The 25,778-nt window shown below is 26.3% G+C and overlaps 1 protein-coding gene across 1 annotated transcript in view; it reads left to right on the forward strand.

The window, feature by feature from the left end:
- Window positions 1-11,912, forward strand: part of LOC101234776 (zinc finger protein GLI4) — a 22,745-nt gene extending 10,833 nt beyond the window's left edge. Inside the window, exons 2-3 of the mRNA XM_065812523.1 lie at window positions 6,565-6,979; window positions 11,515-11,912. Of these exons, the coding sequence (XP_065668595.1) occupies window positions 6,565-6,979; window positions 11,515-11,729 (630 nt within the window). The 3' untranslated portion in view covers window positions 11,730-11,912. The remainder of the gene's footprint in view (window positions 1-6,564; window positions 6,980-11,514) is intronic.
- The last annotated feature ends 13,866 nt before the right edge of the window (window positions 11,913-25,778 follow it).

Below are 25,778 nucleotides of genomic sequence, written 5' to 3' on the forward strand. Positions count from 1 at the left end.
CATTTATAAATCCAACATCATGATTTAAATCATCTGAAATTATGCAAAATAAGATGTTTCTAATTTCATTTTCTTGTCATAGTGTGTGACAAACTGAATGTGTATTTTGTGACGAGCAAGGATGCACCATTTAGGCCTAAGACCACAAAATTTGGAGAATCCAATTTTATGGTCTGGGTACTTTATATTATATACTGCATAGAGCTCCTTTAGGTTACCAAAATTTTTTTTGACATGCTTCTTTTTTCCAATGCAAACATAATCTTTTTTACCTGGCATTTGCCTTTAATACTCATCATCACAGCAAAAAATCTTTACAAGTTTTATATTATGTTTTGATTCAATGCCGTTCAGCCATGTCAAGGTATGCTATGATACCTTTTTGGTCTCATAAAAGCTTTCCATTTAGAATTTTGCATTTTGAAACTGAAAACTCTTTTGCTGCTTTTCTGATCAACCAAAATTTTGGGGTCAATGTCAAAATTTGAAGTTACTGCCTTTTGTTAAAAACTTTAAATTTTTTCTTTTGTGCATTTTACAAGAAAGTCTAGATTGCCAGCTTTGGTTTGAATTTTTTTAAAACTTCAATGTTATTTGGTGCAGCCAAATCAGATTCAGTGACATCCAGAGCATTAGTAAGTTTCTTAATAACTACTTCTTCAACTTGCTTTATCTTTCTCTTTCCAAGTGAATGCTTTTTAGTGGTTTTTGATAAATGAACTTTTAGATGAGACACTTCAAGTTCATATAAATTACTGCTGAGCAATGATCTTGTTGATTTTAGCATAGTTTCTTTTTCAATATTATCTTTAATTAATTTTATCTCCAACTCGTTCTCATTTGATTCTTCTCTTGATGCTAATTTATGTCTTCATTGAGGACAAAGCTTTTCATCTGGTACTATGAATTTGCCTTAACTGCATAGAAATTTTACTGTATCCAAGTTGATTTCACAAAGATTGCCTGAAAAAGAGAGAAGAACTCTTAATCTATTTTAAAATATTAATAAAACAATTTAAAGTTGAAAAGTTGTGTTGTATTTAATTGTGCACTTTCAGAAGTTAACTAAAAGTAAGGTTAAATATAGCTAAAATAGAATTCCAAGAATTGGCTGCCAAGAATTTCATTATTGTAATTCTCAACGCTTACACTTTGTAAATTTGAGAAGTAAAAGTTGTCTCTACTAAACACATTAATATTTCTCTACTACTTCCACATTAATATTTCTCTTTCATATTAAGGAATATCTTCAAAAGGTTCAAAGTAATGGTGTATATGTTGTGAGATAACATTTTATGTTAATGAAAAATGATGATTGACTTACATTTTAGAAATAAAAATGCGATTATCAAATATTTTGAATTAGGTTATTTTCTTTTTATCTTTGGGTTCAGCACCTTCAAAAATGGCCAGGAACCAATTTTCAGTCATATTCCTCCACTAGAACTTAAATTGTTCTCACAAAAGGTATTGCTAAAGAAACTTTCATAGAGAATATGAGCCCAAATAAGGAATTTTTCATCTAAAATTCATGATGAAATTTTTATTATGCTTCAAGAGAAGTTATATTTTTTAATATTTATATTTTATTAATATAATAAATATTTTTTATTATAATAGTTTAAGATCTCCTTTTTTATTTGAAAAAAAATTAGATTCCATGAGACTTGAGAAACTCTAGGAGTTAGTGACAACCCACGGTGATAAAAACAAAAAGTTCAGCTGACCATTTTAAAATCAAAAAATGACAATCAAAAATTTTATAATGGGTTGGTTTCTCTACATTTTTACATATATATATATATATATATATATATATATATTTATATATATATATATATATATATATATATATATATATATATATATATATATATATATATATATATATATATATATATACATATATATTACATTCATACATATATATATATATATATATATATATTATATATATATATATATATATATATATATATATATGTATATATGTATATATGTATATATGTTTATATATGTATATGTATATATGTATATATGTTTATATATGTATATATATGTGTGTGTGCATATATGTGTATATATATATATATGTATATATATATATATATATATATATATATATACATATATATTACATTCATACATATATATATATATATATATATATATATATATATATATATATATATATATATATATATGTATATATGTATATATGTTTATATATGTATATATATGTGTGTGTGCATATATGTGTATATATATATATATGTATATATATATATATATATATATATATATATATATATATATATATATATATATATATATATATATATATATATATACAGCCCTCCAAATTAGGGTCCGCATTCAGCATTGCCGAGCTTAAAGTGTTTGAGGTCAGCAAAAAACTGCCAATCTTGTTTCTTTGTTTAATGGTAAGATCTTTGCATCAATTTTTTTTTTGCTGATATGATGCTGACCACTGAAAGATTGAGGTTGGCAAATTATTGCTGACCTCATTTTTCCTAATTCCAAGGATTGTATATATATATATATATATATTACATATATATAATATATATACATATTACAAATATATAATATATATATATATGTAATATATATAATATATATATATATATTACATATTTATAATATGTTTATATATATTACATATATATACATATTATATATATAATATATATATTACATATATATAATATATATATATATTACATATATATAATATGTATATATATGTTATATATAAAAGCGCTCGCTTTATAAGCGAGAGGTTTCGAGTCCGAGTTCGCCATGTCCCTGGTAGTACCGCGCTTAACTTGTTTCTCCGCACAGTGGCGTTGTTCGTGTTTCGGAGTTATAGAGTTGAGAGAGGGTTATAACCACTATTAAATAGCCTCCTCATCTGTAGTGGCCTTCTCGGCTTTGAGGAGGTGAATAACAAAAAAAGTATATATATATATACTTTTAGTATATATATATATATATATATATATATATATATATATATATATATATATATATAATACATATATAATATATATATATATATATTATATATGTAAATGTAATATATATATATATATATACATATATATATATATATATATATATATATATATATATATATATATATATATATATTACATATGTATAATATATATATATATACATATATATATTATATATATATATATATATATAATATATATATATATATATAATATATATATATATATATATATATGAAGACCTCAGTGGAAAAACCGGCGTTGTCACATTTAAAAAGTATTGAGAAAGTATTTGTTGATCATTAATAAATGTCTTTATTTAAAGCAAAGAAAAAAAAATTTTTGTATAAAAAATTACAAAATGTTTTGTTTTGAATAAATTTTAAATAAAATAATTATAATATAAATTTTTTTAAATTGCTTAGTTTCATTTGCTTTAAATAAAGACTTTTATTAATGATCAATAAGTACTTTCTCAATACTTTTTAAATGTGACAACGTCGGTTTTTCCACTGAGGTCTTCATATATATAATACATACATATATATATATATATATATATATATATATATATATATATATATATATATATATATATATATATATATTTTACATATATATGTGTATATAAATATACAGGCCTCAGCAGTAAGCAAATGCTTTAGCTCTCCCTCTTGTCCACACTCCCCTAAAGTGATTCACAGGAGCAATTTATGGCTCTTGCAAAAGTACAATTTTTTCGTAAATGTAAACCACTTTTTTTTCAGATATTGATTAGAAAAATTTTAAAAAATTGTGCTAACTACACAGGACTCTTGCATTAATGGTAGCATTAATGACAATATAGTCAAGTTTGCAAAATTGTTAATAAAAGAAAAGCATTATTGTTGTAACTAAGATAAAAAAAGTCATTTAAAAAATAAACTAATAGTATGGTGATCAACATCCATCTATTTTTGCTGTAAAAATCTAAATTTTAATTAGATTTGGAGCTGCCCTTTCCTACATAAAAAGGAGGATGTTGGCCAGCTTACTAATAATTGTATAATAATTGTGCAATCTTTTATTAAGTTATTGCATAAAGAAAGATAAAAAAAGAGCGCCAATTGAAATACAAATGTTTTTAATTAGATTAGACTAACTGATTGGTTTCTTAAAAATCTTTTTTTTTTTTAAATTCTATTATGAAAAAATAAATTGATAATATTCTTTTCACGAATAAGAAATGAAATTTTGTATTTAATAAGCAATTTATTTAATGAATAAACAGATAGTTCACGCAAAATCTGAAAGCTCCTGTAAAAAGCTGTGTAAAGGAGCAGCTCGCAAGGTTCACCATGTTCATCTTAGGAGAATTTTTCTCCGCTCTCACACTCATTTACTCCCGTGGAGGCCTGTGTATATATATATATATGTATATATATATGTGTTTATATATATATGTGTTTATATATATATGTGTTTCTCTATATATATATATATATATATATAGATATATATATATATATATATATATATATATCTAACTGGCCTTCCCAGGAAGTGCATGCGGTTGCACGCCTTGTACGTCGACTTGACCACGTTTTTATATAGTAAGCGTTTTAAGAATTTGCGGCAAAACAAAGCTTTAAGAAACTAGAGAATAAAACAGTGATACTCGAAGAAAAGAACCAAAGATGAAATATCTAAATAAAATAAGCTTAAAAAGTTTAATAAAAGAAAATTGTTGTCATAAAAATAAAATACCTAAATATTTTATTCTTTTTTTTTATTCTTAGGTGTTTTTTATTTTCCACTACTTAAATTGATACAAGTTGAGGAAAAAAGTAGATAAGAATATAACGAAAATAAAAATATTTTTTGATAAACAATTTTTTCGAGATTTTTTTCAGTCAGCATATGAAGGAAATACTTTATAAATTTCTCTAGAAACACTGATATTTATTAAATTTGTTTTTCAAATGTCTTTGCTAAACTTTACTGTTTTTATCAATGCACAGGAAAGCAAGAAAACTACTTGATACTTATTTGTAAAAAAAAAAAAATTTTTTAAACAAGTTTTTCATGTAAAAAAATGAAATGATATGCAAAATTTTGTGGACTAGTGCATTGTAAATTTACTGGATTTTCTTAAAGAAATTTTTAGAAGCATATTTAATACTTTTTTTTAAGTTTTAAAAAACATTTTTTTAAACAGAGGAATCGTTATGTTTAAAATCTCTAGTAATTCGTATTAACATTGGTAATATAAAAGATACAATTTCAGGCATCAATCAAATGCGGTAAATACACTTATTAAAGAAACATGTTAATGATGGAATAAGTTAAATAAAAGAAATGTCATTCTTTTATTTAACTTATTCCATCATTAACATATAACATCATTCAGCTTTTTGCTGTGAGTTATTGAAATCTTATAAGTTAAAAGAAGCAAACTGCCGTGGTCGGTTTGTTTAAAAAAAATACTTTAATCCTGGACAAACAAAGCATTCAACCGAATACGCTTTTATATATATATATATATATATATATATATATATATATATATATTTATATATATATAAACATATTTATATATATATGTATATATATATGCGTATATATATATATATATAAATATATATATATGTATATATATATATATATATATGCGTATATATATATATATATATGTATATATATATGTATATATATATATATATGTATATATATATGTATATATATATATATGTGTGTATATATATATGTATGTATATATATATATATGTATGTATATATGTATATATATATGTATGTATATATATATATATGTATATATATATTTATGTATATATATATAAAGCGCTCGCTTCATAAGCGAGAGGTTCCGAGTTCGATCCCCACACGTCCCTGGTAGTACCGCCCTCAACTTGTTTCTCCGTGCAGCGGCCTTGTTCGTCAAGGTTCGTGTTTCGGAGTTAAAGAGTTAAGAGAGGGTTATAACCACTAATAAGTAACCTCCTCATCTGTAGTGGCCTTCTCGGCCTTGAGGAGGTGAATAACAAAAAAATATGTGTGTGTGTTTTTAAAACTTTAAAGGGATCCCAAACCTCCGAGACATGTTGTGTTCATATTAAAGAGAATGATAAAAAAAAAATGTTTGGGCTAAATTTTTTGTTAAAACAAAAGTATAAATGAATATGTAAGAGATCGATTATGTAAACAAACAAAAAAGTCAATGTACTAAAACTCTTAAGAATAAAACGCACTTGAATAAATTATCAAGTCTGTAGATTGCGGCGTGTATTATGCTGACTTTTAGGCCTACAATAAGACGGAGAAGGTAAGCTTCAACTAAAATAAAAAAGTTAGTTTTTCTTGCTATTCATTTATTCTTTTGTTTTAATCCAAAAAATTTAGTCCGAACATTTTTTTTTATCATTCTCTTTAATATGAACACAACATGTCTCGGAGGTTTGGGATCCCTTTTAAAATAAATTTCAAACTTTTCATATATAGTTCTGCTTTTAAAACTGTTTTTTAGAAAGCTGAAGATAGCAATCTTCTAATACAGTATGATGAATCTAAATCTAAACCTTACATAGGACAAGATATAGACTCTCCCAATCAAGAAATTGTATCTGATGAACAAATTATTGGGGTATCTATACCTCAAATTGTAAGTTGTGGTTGGAATAATTGTGGAACACACTTGATTACCAATACAGAGTTAATTAGACATGTCAATGCATCTCATATCTTTGCTGATGACAAGCAACAATACACTTGTCAATGGAAAGGTTGTTCTAGGGAAGGTAAATCATTTGATGCTAAATATAAGATGGTGATACATTTAAGAACTCATACCGGTGAGAAACCTCATACTTGCCCTGCTAAAGGATGTGGTGCTTCTTTCACTAGAATCGAAAATATGAAAATTCACATTCGATCTCATACCGGTAAGTGGTTTTAATTTATTTAATAAGTTTGAACAGTGACGTAGCTACCTAATCATAATAGCAGGCAAAGTGTTAAAAAAGGTTTTTGAATATAATTCAAAAATCTTTAATTTTTATTTAAAGCTAATAAAAATATCCTTAATTTAAGAAAAAGTAGTTTATTTTAATAATTTATAAAAAATTAAAATAAAATGTCAGCAATTTTCAAGTTTTAAACAGTAAATGTATAATGCGAAGAAAATAAAAAAAAATTAAAATTAAAACATAGAGATAACTATTAAATAATTAAAAAGTATTGATTTATTAATTAATCATCATTTAAGTTATATATATATATATAATATATATATATATATATATATATATATATATATATATATATATATATATATATATATATATATATATATATATATATATATATAATATATATATATATAGATAAATTTCATCAAGTTTTAAATAATTAAGTTGAAGCAAGTTTATGTTAATCATTAAAATTAATTAAAAAAAAAATAACAAAGAAAAAATTCCATTATATATTAAGTAGATGAAAATCTTAAAAAAAAATGTTTTACAGAAGTGATTAATGCTTCATCTGCTAAAATTGAGAAGCAAAATTAAAAACTTTACAAATAAAATACATGATAATGCAAACATTCTGATTAATATATATATATATATATATATATATATATATATATATATATATATATATATATTTTTTTTAAATAACTCTAGAGTATCTGGTAGTAGTTTAAATCAATCTGGTAGTAGTTTAAATCTGGTATTAGTTTCTGGTATTAGTATCTGGTAGTTATTAGTAGTTATTAGTTATTATCTGGTAGGTATTAGTATCTGGTAGTAGTTTTAATCTGGTAGTGTTTAAATCAAAATAATTCTGATGAAACCAAAAGGTAACTAATAAGCATTTCTGGTCACAAACTTAAAAGACAATTTTCAAATATCATATTTATAGTGTGGTATGTGGTTATGTTAGTGGTAAAATGCTTGCTTTGTAAGCAAAAGGTACAGAGTTCTAGCTTATTACAACTTTGTAAGTATTATACTCACTTTTTTTCTTTGTGTTGTTTGTCAAAATTCATGTTTCAGAGTTTTAGGGTTGGGATAGGGGGACAATAACAAATAAGAAAAAAATGATAAAAAGTTTTTTTAAATAATTAGTAAATACTTTGACTATAATGGCCACCTTGACCTTGGGAATGGAAATATAAATATTTTTTAAATTGTCAACTTTGTTGACTTTTTTTAAATATTAAAGTTCTTCTCAACATCTCATTGAAGATTGTTTGCTCCTTGAATTTTGGAAGGTAAATAAAACCATTGATAAAAATATAGAAGATAAAGTTCTCTACAAAACATCATTTTTACAAATTTTTTCTGGAATAGTTATGCTGTAAATATAATTTATGCTAAGCAGCACTAAGAAGTTGTCCATCAAGAGTATACACTCTTTGAGAGCATCTTCATGATCTAAACATATTGGAGCAAGAATGAAAAGAAAGAAAGGGTACAATTGCTTCGAACATTTATATAAGTACTTTTTTTTTAAATTAAGTTTTGCAATTTGTGTGTATTTTGAAACTTTTAAACTATTTCAATTATAGATTGTCCTAATATCTTTAGTTGTAATTTTTATTGTATTCTAAACATAATTTTTGTATGTTTCTTCAGTCATATACTTAAGTATGTTTAATGTTTTAATATCACCATAGGAGATTGACTAGCTATTTGAAAATGATCTATAATTTGTTAAATTTATTTAAATGAATAAATGAAAATTAATAAATGATAAATGTTAAATTAATTTAAATGAATAAATGAAAGCATCATACTTTGAATTTTTTTTTATTTTGATATTTTGAGTTTTTACAAATATTAAGGTTTCATGTTGTTGGTTGAAAAAGAAAAAGCAGGAGTGTCTACTAAAGGGATATATACAGACAAGCGAGATCAAAGAAGTTTTGGTATTTTGTTTTAACTTAGTAAGATTTACAGAGGATGACAATATTACAGAACTAAAGGTTTAAACCATGGTTTAGAGCATTCACAAAAATGTTGGTTTAAACCAAATTGAACAAAAATTTCAAAAAGGGTATTAAAACAAAGGGTTATGTTTACAAATTTAACAATATCTTCATGTAAATATTAAAATGTAAATATTAAAACAAATGTAATTATTTAAAAGCATAAAAATACTTCTTAAAATAAGTTACTTAAAATATACCTAAACTGGAAAATATCCAAAATCTTTGGATTTTGGAATTATAATGAGTAACCAAAAGATTGTTAAATTCACCAGCTCTTGGTCAAGGAAAGAGCTTTTATAACTATCAGGCTTCTATATTTTATACTGAGTAACTCACAAAACTAACTTTAACTCTACATCAGGTTGTGAAAATATTTAGTTTAAATGCTTGAATGGGGATCAAAATATCATCCCATCTAATCATAATTATATTAGGAGAGATATTAAAAAAGCTAAAAACATTGAACAAGTGTGAATACAGCTGAGAATATCAAGCAATTGCACATTGATATTGAAGAAAACCCTCATGATACAACAATTGAAGTCCTGACACCAATTAATTGTTTTGTAATCAGTTGTATTGTTCGCAATACTAAAAAATAAAAAAGAGCATCACGTTGAATACCTCACAAATTAACCAATCGAAATCAAAATGATAGAGTTAAGACTTAAAAGAAACATTTCTCTCTATTCAGAAATAATCTATGGAGCCACCGTAATGGTGGCTATGCGATGTTGTAACAGGGGATGAGCCCTGTTTGTACTCAAGACAGTTAACACTGAAAGTTATTTTGCCATGACTAAATAATTTACTCGAGTCAAATACATATTGCTTATATATAAATGAAAATTTAACTAAATATAGCTTCTTTTAACAAAATGGAATTTCGACCAAAAAAAATATAAGGTTTTTTTTTTTAAACACCATCATTTTTAGTTACAGTTAATTCCCTGTATGTCGAACACCGGCTAACTCAAACTGTTTCATTAGGTCCCTTGAAATTGTCTAACTGATTACTATTAAAATTCTATGGTTAAATCGAACCTTGGATAACTCAAACTTCGTTAAGTCGAACCATTTTTTTGTCCCTAACCTATGTCTCATAGATTTAGGAATCATAAATTATTATTTTACAAGTATTCTAATTTCCTCTTAACTTTTTTACCTAAATAGTATTTATATTTAAAATATATTTACTTCATTTAAAAAAAAAAAGGTAATATTTGTTTACAAATTTAATCAGCTATCTGCAAAAAGGGCAAAAGCGGCTTCACTTTTCAGATCAAAGTTAGACATCTAGTTTACATAATGTATCATTGCGCTTAAGTCGAACATTCATCAAGTTGAACCATTTTCCTTGGTTTGTTACAGTTAGTTCCCGAAAACTCAGTTTTTTTTTCAATCCTGGTTAGGCCATTCATGGATTTTTGCTTCAAGGTCTAAAGTTCTTAGCTACGTCACTGAATTTTGACTTACGTGTGTGTGTGTGTTTGTATATATATATATATATGTATATATATATATATATATATATATATATATATATATATATATATATATATATATATATATATATATATATATATATATATATATATATACATATATATATATCTACATATATATATATATCCAACAACATCTGTGGGGTAGTCCAAGATCATCTGTACACTTTTGTCCTAGAACATCTGCATTTTTTTTTTGCTCTTATAACATCTGTCCAATATCATCTGAAAATTCAACGACTCCTAACAATATCTTTAGAAAGATGTAACTACACCTGGTAATTTTTCTCCAAATCCAATAACATTTGGAAAAATTTTCTCCAGATGTAGTTACTTCTGAAAAAATTTCTATATGTAATAACATCTGGTTAAAATAATACATTATTAGTTAATATTTTATTCCAGATGTAATTACATCTGAAAAAACCTTAAATGTCTCTACATCTGGTTAAAATAATGCATTAGTTAATTCATCTTAAAAATAACTTCATCTTAAAATCTACAGATGTAGAAGCACAGATGTAATCACACTTTGATAAGTTAAAAGATGCAACTACATCTATAGAACCCATCTGTAATATTAATTTAATTTTTTCACAGATGTTATTAGACTTCAATGAAATTTCAGATGTTGTTGGATAGGTGTTATTATACCTCATTATATTTACAGATGTTGTTGGACAGTTGATATTAGACATGGCAAAAACTAATGTTGTTACCTTGACCCTTTATATATATGTATATATATGTATATATATATATGTATATATATATATATGTATATATGTGTATATATATATATATATATATATATATATATATATATATATATATATATATATATATATATATATATATATATTAATATATATATTAATATATGTATATATATGTATATATATGTAAATATATGTATATATATGTATATATATGTATATATATGTATATATATATATATATTTGTGAGATGTTTATTTAGGAGAAAAGCCTTACGTGTGTCAGTTTGAAGGCTGTGACAAAAGTTTTGCAAACTCTAGTGATAGATTCAAGCATAAACGAACTCATATGGAAAAAAAACCCTATAGATGCCCGGTGTTGGGTTGCGAGAAATCTTATACCGATCCTAGTTCACTGCGAAAGCATAAAAAACGGCATGGGTTCGACTTATCGCGTCACCAAACATTCGCGCTTTGATTTTTATCGAACTTTCAAAATCATCCACTGGTATACACTTATATAGTTACTTATATAGACACTAATACTGACGTTTATATAATTGTCAGCAAAAATTGGTTTAATTTAGCCAAGTTTTTTAAGTAAATATGAATGTAATTAATGTAAAAATATGTAAATAGTAAAATATGTAATTTATGCTTATCATTTGCTATATTATTTCGTGTTTTCGAACTGGGTAAATAAAGGCTTATTATCGGAACAAGCAATACTAAAGGCAGATGTATACGTGCATTTATCAAAACAACTTTACTATCGTTTTACTGTTATAATTTATCGCTATATTTTTTTGATGAGTTTTTTGATAAAACAGCAAGCTATACATCACCTATTCAAGTCTATTACTATACCTCGGAAAAATGTGTCTGTTGGGTGGCGTAAAACGCTAAAATAGATTGTTACTTATCTCCTTAAAAGGTTGACTCCCATTCACGGACGTTTAGATATTAGAATAAAGCGGAAAGTTATACGCAAGCGCAGTAGGTTTTAAAAATTTTGAGAAAATAAAAAATGGCTACGGGCCCTCAACAACATAAACAATGTAATTAAAAAAAACACTTATTTGTATATTCTACGTCATAATATACGTTTCTAATTATTTATTGAGTTAAGTATTATATAAGTTATACATAGATTAATTAGGTAAATTACTATTTCGAACATTGTAAGAAAAGTTTCATTACGAAAAAAATATAAACACATAAAAGTGACTTTTTTTGTGATTTGTTTACATTTTTAAAAATACTTTTGCTTATTATTTGAGCGATAAAATTGAAAATTTTTTTTTGTTTTAATTAAGATTTTATTCTTTTTGGTAGTTGGTTTAGCTAAGTGGATTCGATTTTTAATTCTTCATAAAAAATAAAACATTTTATGCTAAGTTTGCAATAAATTAACAATCTTTACTTGATTTAAAAACACTAATATTGTAATAGATATATAAACCTAATCATTTTATAATTGAATAAATAAAATTTACACTAGCAACTATGTATTTGTTTTTTAACCATTAATTGTCTCTAACATTGTCTACTTTCCCAGTTGGTTTATACTGAAATCTATATGAAGGTAAATTATTTTATGTAGCCTGTTGTTGCAAAGAAAAAAAGAGTATCTCAATATAAAAAATATATAATCACAATAAAACATAATTTAGTATAATGTGTTTATAGTTTTGAAATTTTTCTTGCTAATTGTTTGAGCTGACTTTGGTTGTTCAACCTGATAATTCTATTTCCAAAAATAAACTTAAAGTATTTTTGCATTATATAATTTTGGAATACATTTATACGCGCACACACATATATAAATAAATATATAACACACACACACACACACATATATATATATATATATATAAACAATTTAAAAATGTATTCTACAAAATAGAGTGCTCAATGTTCTTAAAAGAACAGAATAATAGTAAATTAGTCAAAAATCACTTTATGAAAATTTTTAATTAAACACTGTGTTTCATCAATAAAGACTCATCAGAAATTTCTAATGAGTCTTTATTAATGTATGGGTAATTCCATATGAAATCAAAAACATTTTCGACACCCTTACGTCTCAGAATTTATTCATTTTTACCTCAGTTGCCGTCTATATTAAAAACATAATAACTGCGAAAATTTAGTTAAAAATATACATGGGTTCCAGAGATATCGTCAGTTAAAATAATGCTGAATCATCATTTTAGTGATTATCTGAAGCGACTGTAAAGCAACTTTGACAGATTGTATCTTCATAATAACTTGGGGAGATTGCCTAAAGTTTGGTATCCTAATAGATTTTTACTTGAGGAATCCAAAAATAGCACCCTCAAGACTTGATTGTTTCAGGAAATGCCTCGTTTATCCAATTTTGTTCAAAATCATTGACTTGTAAGTTCATGATTTTTAAAGGTAAAATGGAAACTGTGGCCCAAAATCTCGAGTAAAAATTTCAATTCTATATCATTATTTTATCTTAGGTTTACTGAAAAAATTAGATTCATCAATTGTCTCTCTAAAACTTGATCAAAATTTGCGTTTAAAAATTGTGTCTTTTTAGAAAGATGTAAATTTTGTAACGAAAGCAATTGAAATGTTTTTTAAAACATTTTTTTTTTGAATAAAACATCAAATAGTGTGATTTATTGACTAGTTTAGGACGTTTATAGTCATGGGCCAAGGGAGGGCCAGGAGACCTCTGACCAACTCCGCACCGCCCCACCCCCTCCGCCCCTCTTGCTTCAATATCTCTGGATTTTTTTTTTTTAAATACATAAAATGATATAATAATAAATAATTACTAAAATTCAATTTAAAATCACGGGTTTTTTTTTTCATTCAAGTTTGAGAAACAATTATTTTTTTCATTATTTCAATCCAAGTCGGTGAATGCTTACCTCTTATTATATCAAAAACAAGCAAAAATTTTTTTTTTTTTTTTAAAGGTTGTACTTTACTTGTTTCAAACAACAACATTGACAATGACCATGGTCTAGACTTTTTAATGCATGAAAAAAAAAAAGAAAATTTAAAGACTGACTCTTATCGCCATAAGGTGCAAATGTTAACACTCGCACCAAAATCATGGACACGTACAAAAATATCAAGCTACTTTAAAGTGTCTTAGTACCTTGTTTGAACTGCAAGAAAAGTTAAAAATGAGCATGGAATTTTATCATGTCCCGAAAAAAAACTGGAAACCCACTTTCACCAGAAACAGTTAATTTACTGATTAACTTTTATCAAAGTAATGAATTTTCAAGAATGACGCCAGGAAAAAAAGATTTTGTAAGTGTTAAGAAAAACCAACATGTTCAAAAAAGATTATTGCTACTCAGTCTAAATGAACTACATGTTGCATTTAAAAAAGACTATCCTAACTTTAAAGTTACTTTGTCAAAGTTTTGTTTTCTTAAACCTAAATGGTACATTACAACTAATGCATCAGGTACTCATAATGTATGCATACATCAACAAAATACAAAATTTCTCATTGATGCCATTAGGTGGAATAAAATTTTTAAAGATTTCATTAATTGTTTGCTCGCTTGAAAATGCAGAATGTATGTTGCATCGATGTAACCAATGGTATTAGAGCTTTAAAAAGTTTTTTAGTGCAGGAGTTTATGGGCCATGAGCTCGAAGAAGATGTAGCATTCGAGCAATGGCAGAGTACCTATCGTACAACACTACTATTACAATCATTGCCACTAGATGAATTTAATAATTTATTATATGACAGCATTGACAACCTTGCCACTTATTATATATTGCAAAAACATAAAGTAGATACTTGAAAAACTGTAAAGAAAATCTTAACCAAAATGCTTGACTTTAGGAGATTTTGCTGAAAATCATTAATATGTTGTTCAGGATGAGGTTCAAAGTTATCACTGGAGCAAAAGTCAATGTTAACTTTTTACAATTTTACTCTATTTGATAGAAAAAAAAGTTCTTAAACATAAATTTTTTTGTTACCTTTCAGAAGATGCTGATCATAACACAGGATTTATTTACAAGACTCAGGAAGATATAACTACATATATCAAAGAAAATCTGCCTGATGTATCAAGTGTGAAATACTTTTCCGATAATTGTGCAGCATGATTTAAAATTTTTAAAAACTTTATCAATCTTTGTCATCACATTAAAGACTTCGATTTAAATGCTGATAAATGGGTATTTTTTGCTACCAGTCATGGTAAATCCCCCTATGATGGTGTTGGTGGGAAACACCATCACAGGGGATTTACTATGACTGAAAGTCTAAAACAAATAAATACTGGGTAGATTTTAGATGTTAGTTTAATGTATTCCTTCTGTAAAGCCAGGACATATGGAACTTGTTTTAAATTATTTTCTTAAGATGAAATCGACCAAACATTGATACATGTATTGAAATATTTGATATTATTCCAAAAAGCAAACATAATAAAAAGATTTCATTAAACATTAAAAATGAATTATATTGCATGTTTTTATGATGGATTTTGGTGGGATAGGGATTTTTGAAGATGTAAGTGAGCTTGATATAAAAGTCAGATTCATGCATCCTCATGGACCAGGTAAAAACTTCTTTTGGCCAACGAGAAATGACAAGTGTTGGGTGCTCAATTCTGAAGTTATATGCATAATTTCTACACCCACACGATATCAGGTCGTATGTACAATATATCTGATTTAGATTTGGAGAATATAAGTAGTTGGTTACAAAAAAAAAAATACATTTAAAATAATTATGTCGTAATTTTATTTACCTATTTTGCATTTGGAATTTGTCTTTCTTTTTTTCTTTTTTTCATACCCTTGGATGGGAGGCTGAGAGGAATTTAAATAAATCTCACTGTCCACCTTATTATATCAATGACTATATTAACATCTACTAAATAATACCATAAAGATATTGGTTGTTAAAATGTTTAAAAAACATTTCAATATCTTTGTTTTTAAAATTTATGATTTTTAAGATCGTGAAAAGATCTTAGTTTTGAGTGCTTACTTTGAAACAAGAGGGAAGTATTTATCGATTTGAAATAATAAAAATTAATTGTTTCTCAAATTTAAACTAAAAAAAAACTATGTTTTTAAATTGAACTTTAATAATTATTTATTATTATATTATTTTATGTATTTTAAAAAAAAAAATCCTCGGAAATTGAAGGGAGAGGGGCGGAGGGGGGCAGGGCGGAGTTGGTTAGAGGTCCCCTGGCCCTCCCTTGCCTTATGACTATAATCGTCCTAAACTAGTCAATAAATTACACTATTATATGTTTTATTCAAAAAAAATGTTTTAATTGCTTTCGTTAGAAAATTTAAATTTTTCTAAAAAAACACAATTTTTAAACGCAAATTTTGATCAAGTATTAGAGAGACAATTGATATATTTAGTATTTTTTAGTAACTAAAGATAAAATAATGACATACAATTAAACTTTTTACTTGGGATTTTGAGTCACAGTCTTTATTTTACCTCCTAAAATCATAAATTTACAAGTCAATAATTTTAAACAAAATTGAATAAACGAGGCATTTCCTGAGACAATCAATTCTTGAAGGTGCTATTTTTGGATTCCTCAAGTAAAAATCTATTGGGGTATCAAATTTTAGGTAACTTCGCCTAGCCATTATGAAGAAACTATATGTCAAATTTGCTTCAGATAATTACTTCGCTTCAGTATTGTACGTGATACATTTAATAGGCCTTAATAAGTATATACAATCGTTCAAACAGTATGCCCAATTGTATATAATTTTTTCCAGATAACAAAAACGCAAATATTTTGTTTAATTAAGTCTACACTATGATAACAGTATGGTAAGTGCTTGCTTAAATGATATATGCAAATACGCATTATACTAATTAGTTATATAAAATAATTGCCTGATACATAAATACAACAGCAATAATTATGGTTTTTTAAGCTCAAAAACATTAAAATTGGAAGATAAAATAAAACATACAAAGAAGAATATCGAAATTGCGTTTATTTTTTTGTATTAATTTATGTATAAATTTATATCATAAATTTATACAAAAATTTAACTAATTTAGTATAAAATGACATATATACTCTACTATATTATATTATATATTCAAAAATGTATTTGTGTATACAGTAATTACATATACATGTTTAACATGGGTTAAAAACAAGGGTTTTAAAAACAAGTGTCAGTAGAGTTATACTTTGACATTAAAAAATTGAATCCAACAAGCAGAAAAAAGAAACAAATTAAGAACATGTTAATCTAAAATTAAAAAAAAAATTTCAAGTTTCATCGCTCAGAAATTTTTTTAATGAATTTCAAAAAAGTAAACAAATGAGGCTTTAGACAAATACATAATGATTGCATAAAAAACATATTTTAATGTACTGAGACGTTTTCCTTCTTATTATTTTCATTTTATTATCAATAAACTTTTAAATCCCAATAATAATTTTATTCAAAGAATAAGATATTTATTAATACCTAAAATATATGGTTGTTAGTAAATCAATATTTTTGTAACTAAAGACCGTACCCATCTTTAAAATCTAAACTTTTGAAAGTTTTAATGCGCTTGCGTATAATAACTTGCCGCTTTTAAACAACCGTGCATTAGAGGAAACGGTATTTATAAATTTGTATTTTTTAAAATCCAAGTTTTGTTGGTTAATAAAACTGGTGCAAGTATAACTGAAACGCTATGATTGAGCACCTGCGAAGTTTGTATAGCTTCGCCTTTCGAAGTTAAACGAAGTCGAATAGCAAATACTTGTTAAACTTCGTAAATAAAAATTTAAAAAAAAGTTTTATTCGTTAAGCGAATAGTACTATTCGCTTAACGAATTAATAGCTACTTAACGATAAACAACATGTTGTTCAACAAACAATTGGTTTTAAAAAAATTACTCAACCGATCACGCTTTGACCGAGCCAGTAAGCCAAATGATGATTGTTTGACATTAGGAAGTTTTTATTAATCTGTCCACGACCTACTTAAAGTATACGGCCTAATATTCTGCATTTTTGCCGAAAATTAGAAGGCCAGTTTTTTTTGCGGTTTTTAATTAAAGTGTAGTAATTATACTGTATTATTGTATAATTTATACAATATAAACTAAAAGTTCTGTTTGTAGAACAACAAATATTGAATGTTGTCTTGTTGGCTATTTATTAAACAATTTAAAACAAGATGTAGTGACAGTTTTTTCATTTAATGTCAATAAAGAATTACAAACCATAAAAAGTTTTGTCAATATCAATGAATATTTACGAACCATAAAAAGATTAAATAATAAAGTTATTTGCTAAACTGTATGCCAAATAATTCATCTGTTATATGTGCAAAACATTTTCAAGCAAAAAATACTTTAAAAGAAGGAGAACAGGCTAAAAGATTCTGCTTAATAAAACAATAAGAACTGGCTAAAGATTCTGCCTAATAAAACAAGGATAACATGCTAAAAGATCCTGTTTAATAAAAGATTATAAACGATACCCACTCTGCATCCAAGTGTCTTGGACAAATAAATATTACAAATAATTATGTATTTATGAGATTCTTGTAATTGGTCATCTGGTCGTTTCTGTTCCAAAATGTTTAACATTGTAATAATAAAAAATATTGAGCACACAATTTAAATACATTACTGGTATGGTATATAGCTACCAAATGTTAAAACTTAATTACCATGTTGTATTTTACAAGTTATTGTTTAATACCAGAAGTCATTGAGATACTTAATACCACATATTGAGTTATTTAATACCACAAGCTATTGTTTACATACCATAAGTTATTGAGTTTGTTAAACAAGTTGCTAAGAACTTATATGAAAATATTTTACAAGAGTTGTCTATTATCTTTACACAGTGTCTTTTTATAGACAGGGGCGCGCAAAGCAATTTTTGGTCTTTGAGATAGCTAACTCCCAGACATGGAGCAAAATCGAAACATTTATATGTTTATACTTATGTCAAATAAGAATGCTTTGCAAGAAGTTGCGATGGTTGGAGCTTGGGAACAAAAAAGCCCCAAAAATTTAGCCCCAAACGTGAGAGCAACAAGTTGATGAAATATTTTTTGTATTATTTTCAACTAGACTTATATTCGTCGATAAATTTTAAGTTTCATTGTATTATCTCTCAGAGTTCAAAAATTATGACAATTTAAAATTTGCAACCCCCTCAAATTGAGGGGGGTTTAAACTTTATATGGTCATAATTTTTGAACGCTAAAATATTTTACTATGAAATTTAAAATTTATCGATGAATATAAGTCTAGTATATAAAAAAATAAAGAAATAAAGCATACACTATATCACCATTAAAAGTTCTTTTGAAAGATTTTTCATTGCTTTCTTTATTGAAAATATATTTTGGTAACATTGGCGCAATACAATATGCAAAACCATCCCTCAAAAGTAGCCTAAATTTTGCAAGATATCGCCTTAATATTTGAAGAAATGTATATACAGAAATATACAGAATACTCTGGTGAAACAGGTCTGAACTTTTTGAAAATGGCATACAATAGAAAATTTTTAGGAACATTCATTAAATAATAAGAACTTTCCATCCATAATAAAAACAGTTATAAAAATTTATAGTAATTGATTGAGAAATGAAACCATTGAAACTTTGATTTTTTTTTTTTTTTTGACTGTGCTTTTGGTGTGCAAGCTTAGTGTGCAATAATCATGCAAGTAATTTTAAAAGATTTAATAGCAAATCAGAGATGAAAATGGCTTTAAAAAAAGTTTATTTTATTGATGTGGGTTTACTTTAAAATATGATAAACTATCCAGACTTCCCCCATTTGAGTATACTAAATTCAAAGATGATATTTTAAACAAGAAATTATTTTAACAGCAGATTTATATAAAACCTCAAAACTTACAAATAAAGTGTAAATTTCAGGAAAATTTAAACAAAATGATAAAAACCTAAACTTTAATTGAATCAGTGTTTTTTAAAAGGGCTTTCAAAACCCGTTTTTGAGAAAAAAACTCTTTATATCTTTTAATATTAAATATACAGAATTTGTGTAATATATTTTTAAAAAATATATGCAGGAGTAACATCTTAATACACTTTGAAAATTGCAATAACATTTCGTTTGTTAATAATTAATGTATGAAATTTTGAAAAATTGGCCCTTTTAAAAAAAATCGAGTATTTCAAGAAGGAAAACAAATTAAAACTCCGTAAGAACTACAACTATGTACTTTAAAACAATGTTTTAACGTCCCAGTAATAAACATAATACATATATTTAACTAAATTAGCTATCAGTAAGAATTAATCTCCCCCTCAAAGTCACTATCAGGGAGATTCTCACATTCATTAGTTGGCCAGGAGTACAGCTCGTTATAAAACTCGTTGTATTCTTCAGAAATTAATTGTTTTAATTTTTGAAGGTCTTCCACCTTCACTTTTTTCAGAGCAACTTTGCCACTTGGATAAGCCAAACTATCCACCTGTAGAATAGTACCCATATGTTTGGACATAAAAAAAGTATGACAGACCAAACCATTAATATTGGTGAATGCCTTAATGTAGCCTTTTTTATCATGCTCATATACAAAATGAAACAAGTTACTAATTGAAAAGTGAACCTTCTTTTCTTTTGGGGCATTTTTACCCTTGGTTTCTGAAGAAATGCAAGATTTTTTGTAATGTTTTCAGCTCCAAGCTTTAACATCAAAAAATTCAGTTGCATCTACAATTTCTTTCAACGTAAACTTTTGTGATCTGGAGCTGCTAATAATAAGCTTGGTGAGTTAATGCATGTGATAAAGACGGTCATGTGTTTTTAAAACACTTGAAATTATAGCAAAGCCCCTATCACAAGGGAGGAAACTATGCCCTCTCATAGGAAAAAACTGTTCGACTTTATCAAACCTACCACTGTCAGTTAAGTATAAACAAAAATGTGATAAGGTTTGATTTTTATTTTGTCCACCACAGTTGTCACAAAATAAACGTAATGTTTTATACTTTTGTCGAAGTGAGATCAAATAATCATTTAAAAAAGTTGCAACTTCATTAGGCCCTTTTCTTCCTTGACCTTCGTGGTATATATATATATATATATATATATATATATATATATATATATATATATATATATATATATATATATATATATATATGACTTTTTTCTTCTTTAATGTTATGTATAGAAAAAACATTAACTGATAGCTGTCTCATGTAATAAAGTTGTTGGACAAGTATTTTTGGCAAGCTTATCGTCTTCATATAGTCAAATGCCAATAATAGAATGTGCTCCTACTTTGAGCTATCTTCTGATGTTTCATGTTTTAAAGCATTGTAAATTTTTTTACTCCTGAGCTTATAAGCATCTAAATCAGTCTGCGCTGCTCTTTTAGCTACATCATTGAGATGTAGTGATTTCAATCTAAGATTTAATTCTTTGCACGTGCAACAAGTGTCCACTTGTGGGCGCTCAAACCGATAGTTAAAATTTGTTTTAAAATGGTTCCAGTAAAAAGACTTGCTCACTTTTAAATCTGGATTTTTATCACAAAAAAGTTGCCACATTAATTTTACATTTAAACTTGCATTGAGGTAATATACTTTTTTGCCTGAGTAATGTGATTCCTTGAGTGGAAATGATCTTATGTGATTACTAACAATGTCATGAACATTCTGAGAAAGACAATTAGTAATACCTTTTCCTCTTTTATCTTCAGGGGTTATTCCAATTACCTTAAGGTTCCTTATTCTCCTTAATTGTTTTTCACTATTACTTAAGACAGATAAAAGTGCCCTGCAACATATTTCTACGCGTATATTGCCTGCAATCACATGATAGGAGAAGTTATTTGGCTGCTTTGGTTTTTCAAGATTCTTTTGATGTGCCGTTCTTCTTTTAACTTTAGTGACATCTATCAATCCTTGAATATAAAAATCTTGTTTGTCTTTGTTTTTTATATCATAAAATTTGGAAAAGATATCCACACAGTTAGCCTCTTCAAAGTTTTCAAAACACTTTTTATTACACCTTAAAAAAGAAATCAGAAAAATTAATATAATCTTAAACAGAGAACAACATTGCCACCAAAGTTGTAGGGAAATAGACCAAATCATATTAAGTGTATTTGACTTTTTAGTGCTTCCACCTATGTTATACTCTCAAGAACTATATAAGCCTAGGCTAACTATAACAAGATAACTATTCAGTGTATGTTAACTATCTGAAAAAATATTCATAACAAAACTTAGGCATATCAAACTACTATTCAAGAAAAGTTTAATATGTAAAACCTGTAAATTATTTACTTTAAAGTCATTTTACTCATCATACCTGTATAAAACAGGTATACCCATATCTAAGTACTATAGCTGGTTTGAACTTAGGGTTAGGTTTTAGCGTTAAAATATTTTGAAGTATGCTATTCTATAAATTTTAGACATATAAACATATAATATATTTAAATTATTTCAAACTTATGCTTTCATGAAATTTGATTAATGTTTCAAAATCTTATAGTATAGTATTTTTTATAATTTTACTAGAGTTTCATGTAAACATTAAAGTTATGATAAGTTTAAAATGATTTAAATATACTATATGTTAGCTATTCCAGACGATTTTTTTATAATTAAAAAAAGCATATATAATTTATATCATCGTATAGAGCTTGACCTGACTTAAAAAATGAGGAGTCATTCGACCTTTGAAGTTAAGCGGATCCAAAGTTATTTAATTTTTTGTAGTGCAAAAATTGATGATTTTTTGACGAAAAGTATAGGGCTTAAGTATGGAAAATTTGCAGTGTTATAACACCGAAAAAGAGAGTATTTTTGGATCATATTGACTTAGTTTTGGTTATATTTACTTAGTTTTGGTGTCATATTGACTCTTGAATAACTCTTAAACCGTTATTACATTTGACTTGAAATTTTCCATATTGATTCACCAACTATAAGAAAATAAAATACCAAAAATGTGCATAAAGGAACCATGGAATTCAAATAGTACATCATTTTGAAATTATTGTATAATTTACAGACCGGTCAGTAAATTACTGCAAAAGGGCTGCACAAACCAACTGGGCATACCGACTTTGAATATATTTGATATTTTTCAACCGCTATTAAATTTGATTCAAAATTTTTCATAATGGTCCCATTTTTATTTATTTGATGAGATTAACCAGAATCATCTATTTTACAGACTGATGGTTTTCACTTATTTACTTAGTTTTGGAAAATAAAATTTGGGGTTATGTTATAATTACACCATACAAATATGCATAAAGGAATTATGGAATCCAAATCTTACATCACTTTGTATAACAAATTATTGTATAACTTACAGACCAGTCAGTAAATTACTGCAATAGGGAATTAAAATCTGTCAAAATTATTCAGAATAACCTCTTTAACAGACAGAAGATTCTTCAATAAAGTTAAAATTTAATTTTTAATGAAAATAACTTACAGCAAACGAACTTTCTGAAATTTGGAGTACTTACAACTGCAATAGGCACGTATAACAGCAGAAATTATATCTAAAAATGTAAAAATATTATTATTAGAAACACATACAAAATAACGTGTTAAAAATATTTTGTTAATTCATTTTAAAAATATATAAATTAAAAACATTTAAAACTAAATAAGTATAAAATAAGAAACTTACTCTTTAAGATTGCTTATGTGAACCTATGAAAACATCTAAGATAAAAAAATGAAAATAATATAGAAAAATGTTTTTATTCTAAAACTTATTTCTTGGCTTTTAGTGAATGATTGGAAGCAGCAAGTTTCAGCAACGAAACAAACTAATAATCATTTTTAACAATAGACACCATCAAGAAGGTAAGCCAAGTTGTCTATCAACACAAAACATGACAACAATAACATCACAATCACAAAACACACAGACCCTGTGGCACTAAACGCTCCTAAAAACCTTCTATATTTGACATATATATGACTTTGCTTCTTATAACCTGCGGTCATAAAAAGCAAAGTCACGTTCAGACACAATGTTAGTACGCGGACAGTTTTGAGTTTCCTCAAGGACACCAACATCTGGATTGTGATATTTCCCTCCAGACAATTGGTCACTTAACTGACTCTGGATCATAACCGAACACGAACAACATATAACTTCAAGACATTCTTGTGTTAAGGCATCCAAAAGTGGGTCATTACAATTAAAAAACAAACAATCAAACAATTCATCCTTAGAGAGATATTTGACATCAAAAAATGTAGAACCACTTAACATTATTGATGCATCAGAAGAACAACAAACAAAATAGTTAAACATTTGCAACCAAACGGTATTCAAAGAAAAAATATGACCTTCCTCTTCAATAATACGAAAAAGAGGTCCTGATATCAGTTTATTAAAAATTCCCAGGTCCTGATATCAGTTTATTAAAAATTCCCCAGTTATTAAAAATTCCTTCAACCAGAGCTCTGTTTGAAGCAGGAAGCATGAAAAATTATGTTGTCAATATCATGCCTAATTGATTCATGAAGGAAATTTGAACCATCAAGATTAAAAACAAATTTTTTAAGATGATCTTTATGAAAATACATTGCTCCACCAAGTAAAAATATAATGTTAAACCGATGATGCAGAAATGAAACCATAAATTTTTTGAAAACTTTTTACGCAAAAATACCCTCCATTCATCAGCTTTCCCGTTCCATTGATCGCCATGTCTATAGCTTGTAAGTTTTGAAAGTTCATACAAAATATCAAAGGTACGTGAGTTTTGAGAATTTATAAAACCAACATGAATAATAATTTTATGATTGCTTTTTCTGCATATATTCCTAAATTATGGATAACATGTAAGCCACAAAAAACATGATACATTTGAGAAATTTTTAATTTTTCATTTAAAGGAAGTCTATCATAGTTTTCAACAACAAAAAGCAAAATTGCTTCTCTCCAATCTTTAAATTGGCTAAAAAAACTTGAATTAACTTTGGTGCGATCTATCATCAAAGATTTGAACGAAAAAATAAGCTTCCGAAGATCATAGTTTTCCTTTTCAGAAGAAAATATTTGAGACATATCAGTGAGTACATTTTTTAGCTCTCCAAAATAAGATTGTGCCTCGCCTGAAAACATATCTTCTATCCTAAACGTGTAGCCTCCAGATGATGTTGTGACTTGAAAACTACCAATACCTCTAAAATTATACTTTGTGCCATCTGTATGAAGAACATTGTGTGTACTATTCAATATAGCCTCTTTAGGCTGAGCTTTTGATAAAAGGTTCATGTCACTAAAAAATTCATAATATACAGAGCGAATTTCATCATTATATCTACCTCCTTCAAAACCATCAATTAGATTTTTTTCAAAAAAGTTAACTCTTTCCTTCAGCTCTTCTGAAAGATTTTCAAATTAATTTAAACTCTCCTTTGATTGAATCATTCATTTCATCAGATGTTTTCAAAACAGTGTTTTCAATTTATTTCTTAAAATACCATGCCTTTTGTCGATCTAATTGTGAACATTTTCTTGCCAAATCAATT

Source organism: Hydra vulgaris, chromosome 12, assembly GCF_038396675.1.
Source record: "Hydra vulgaris chromosome 12, alternate assembly HydraT2T_AEP".
NCBI lineage: Eukaryota > Metazoa > Cnidaria > Hydrozoa > Anthoathecata > Hydridae > Hydra > Hydra vulgaris.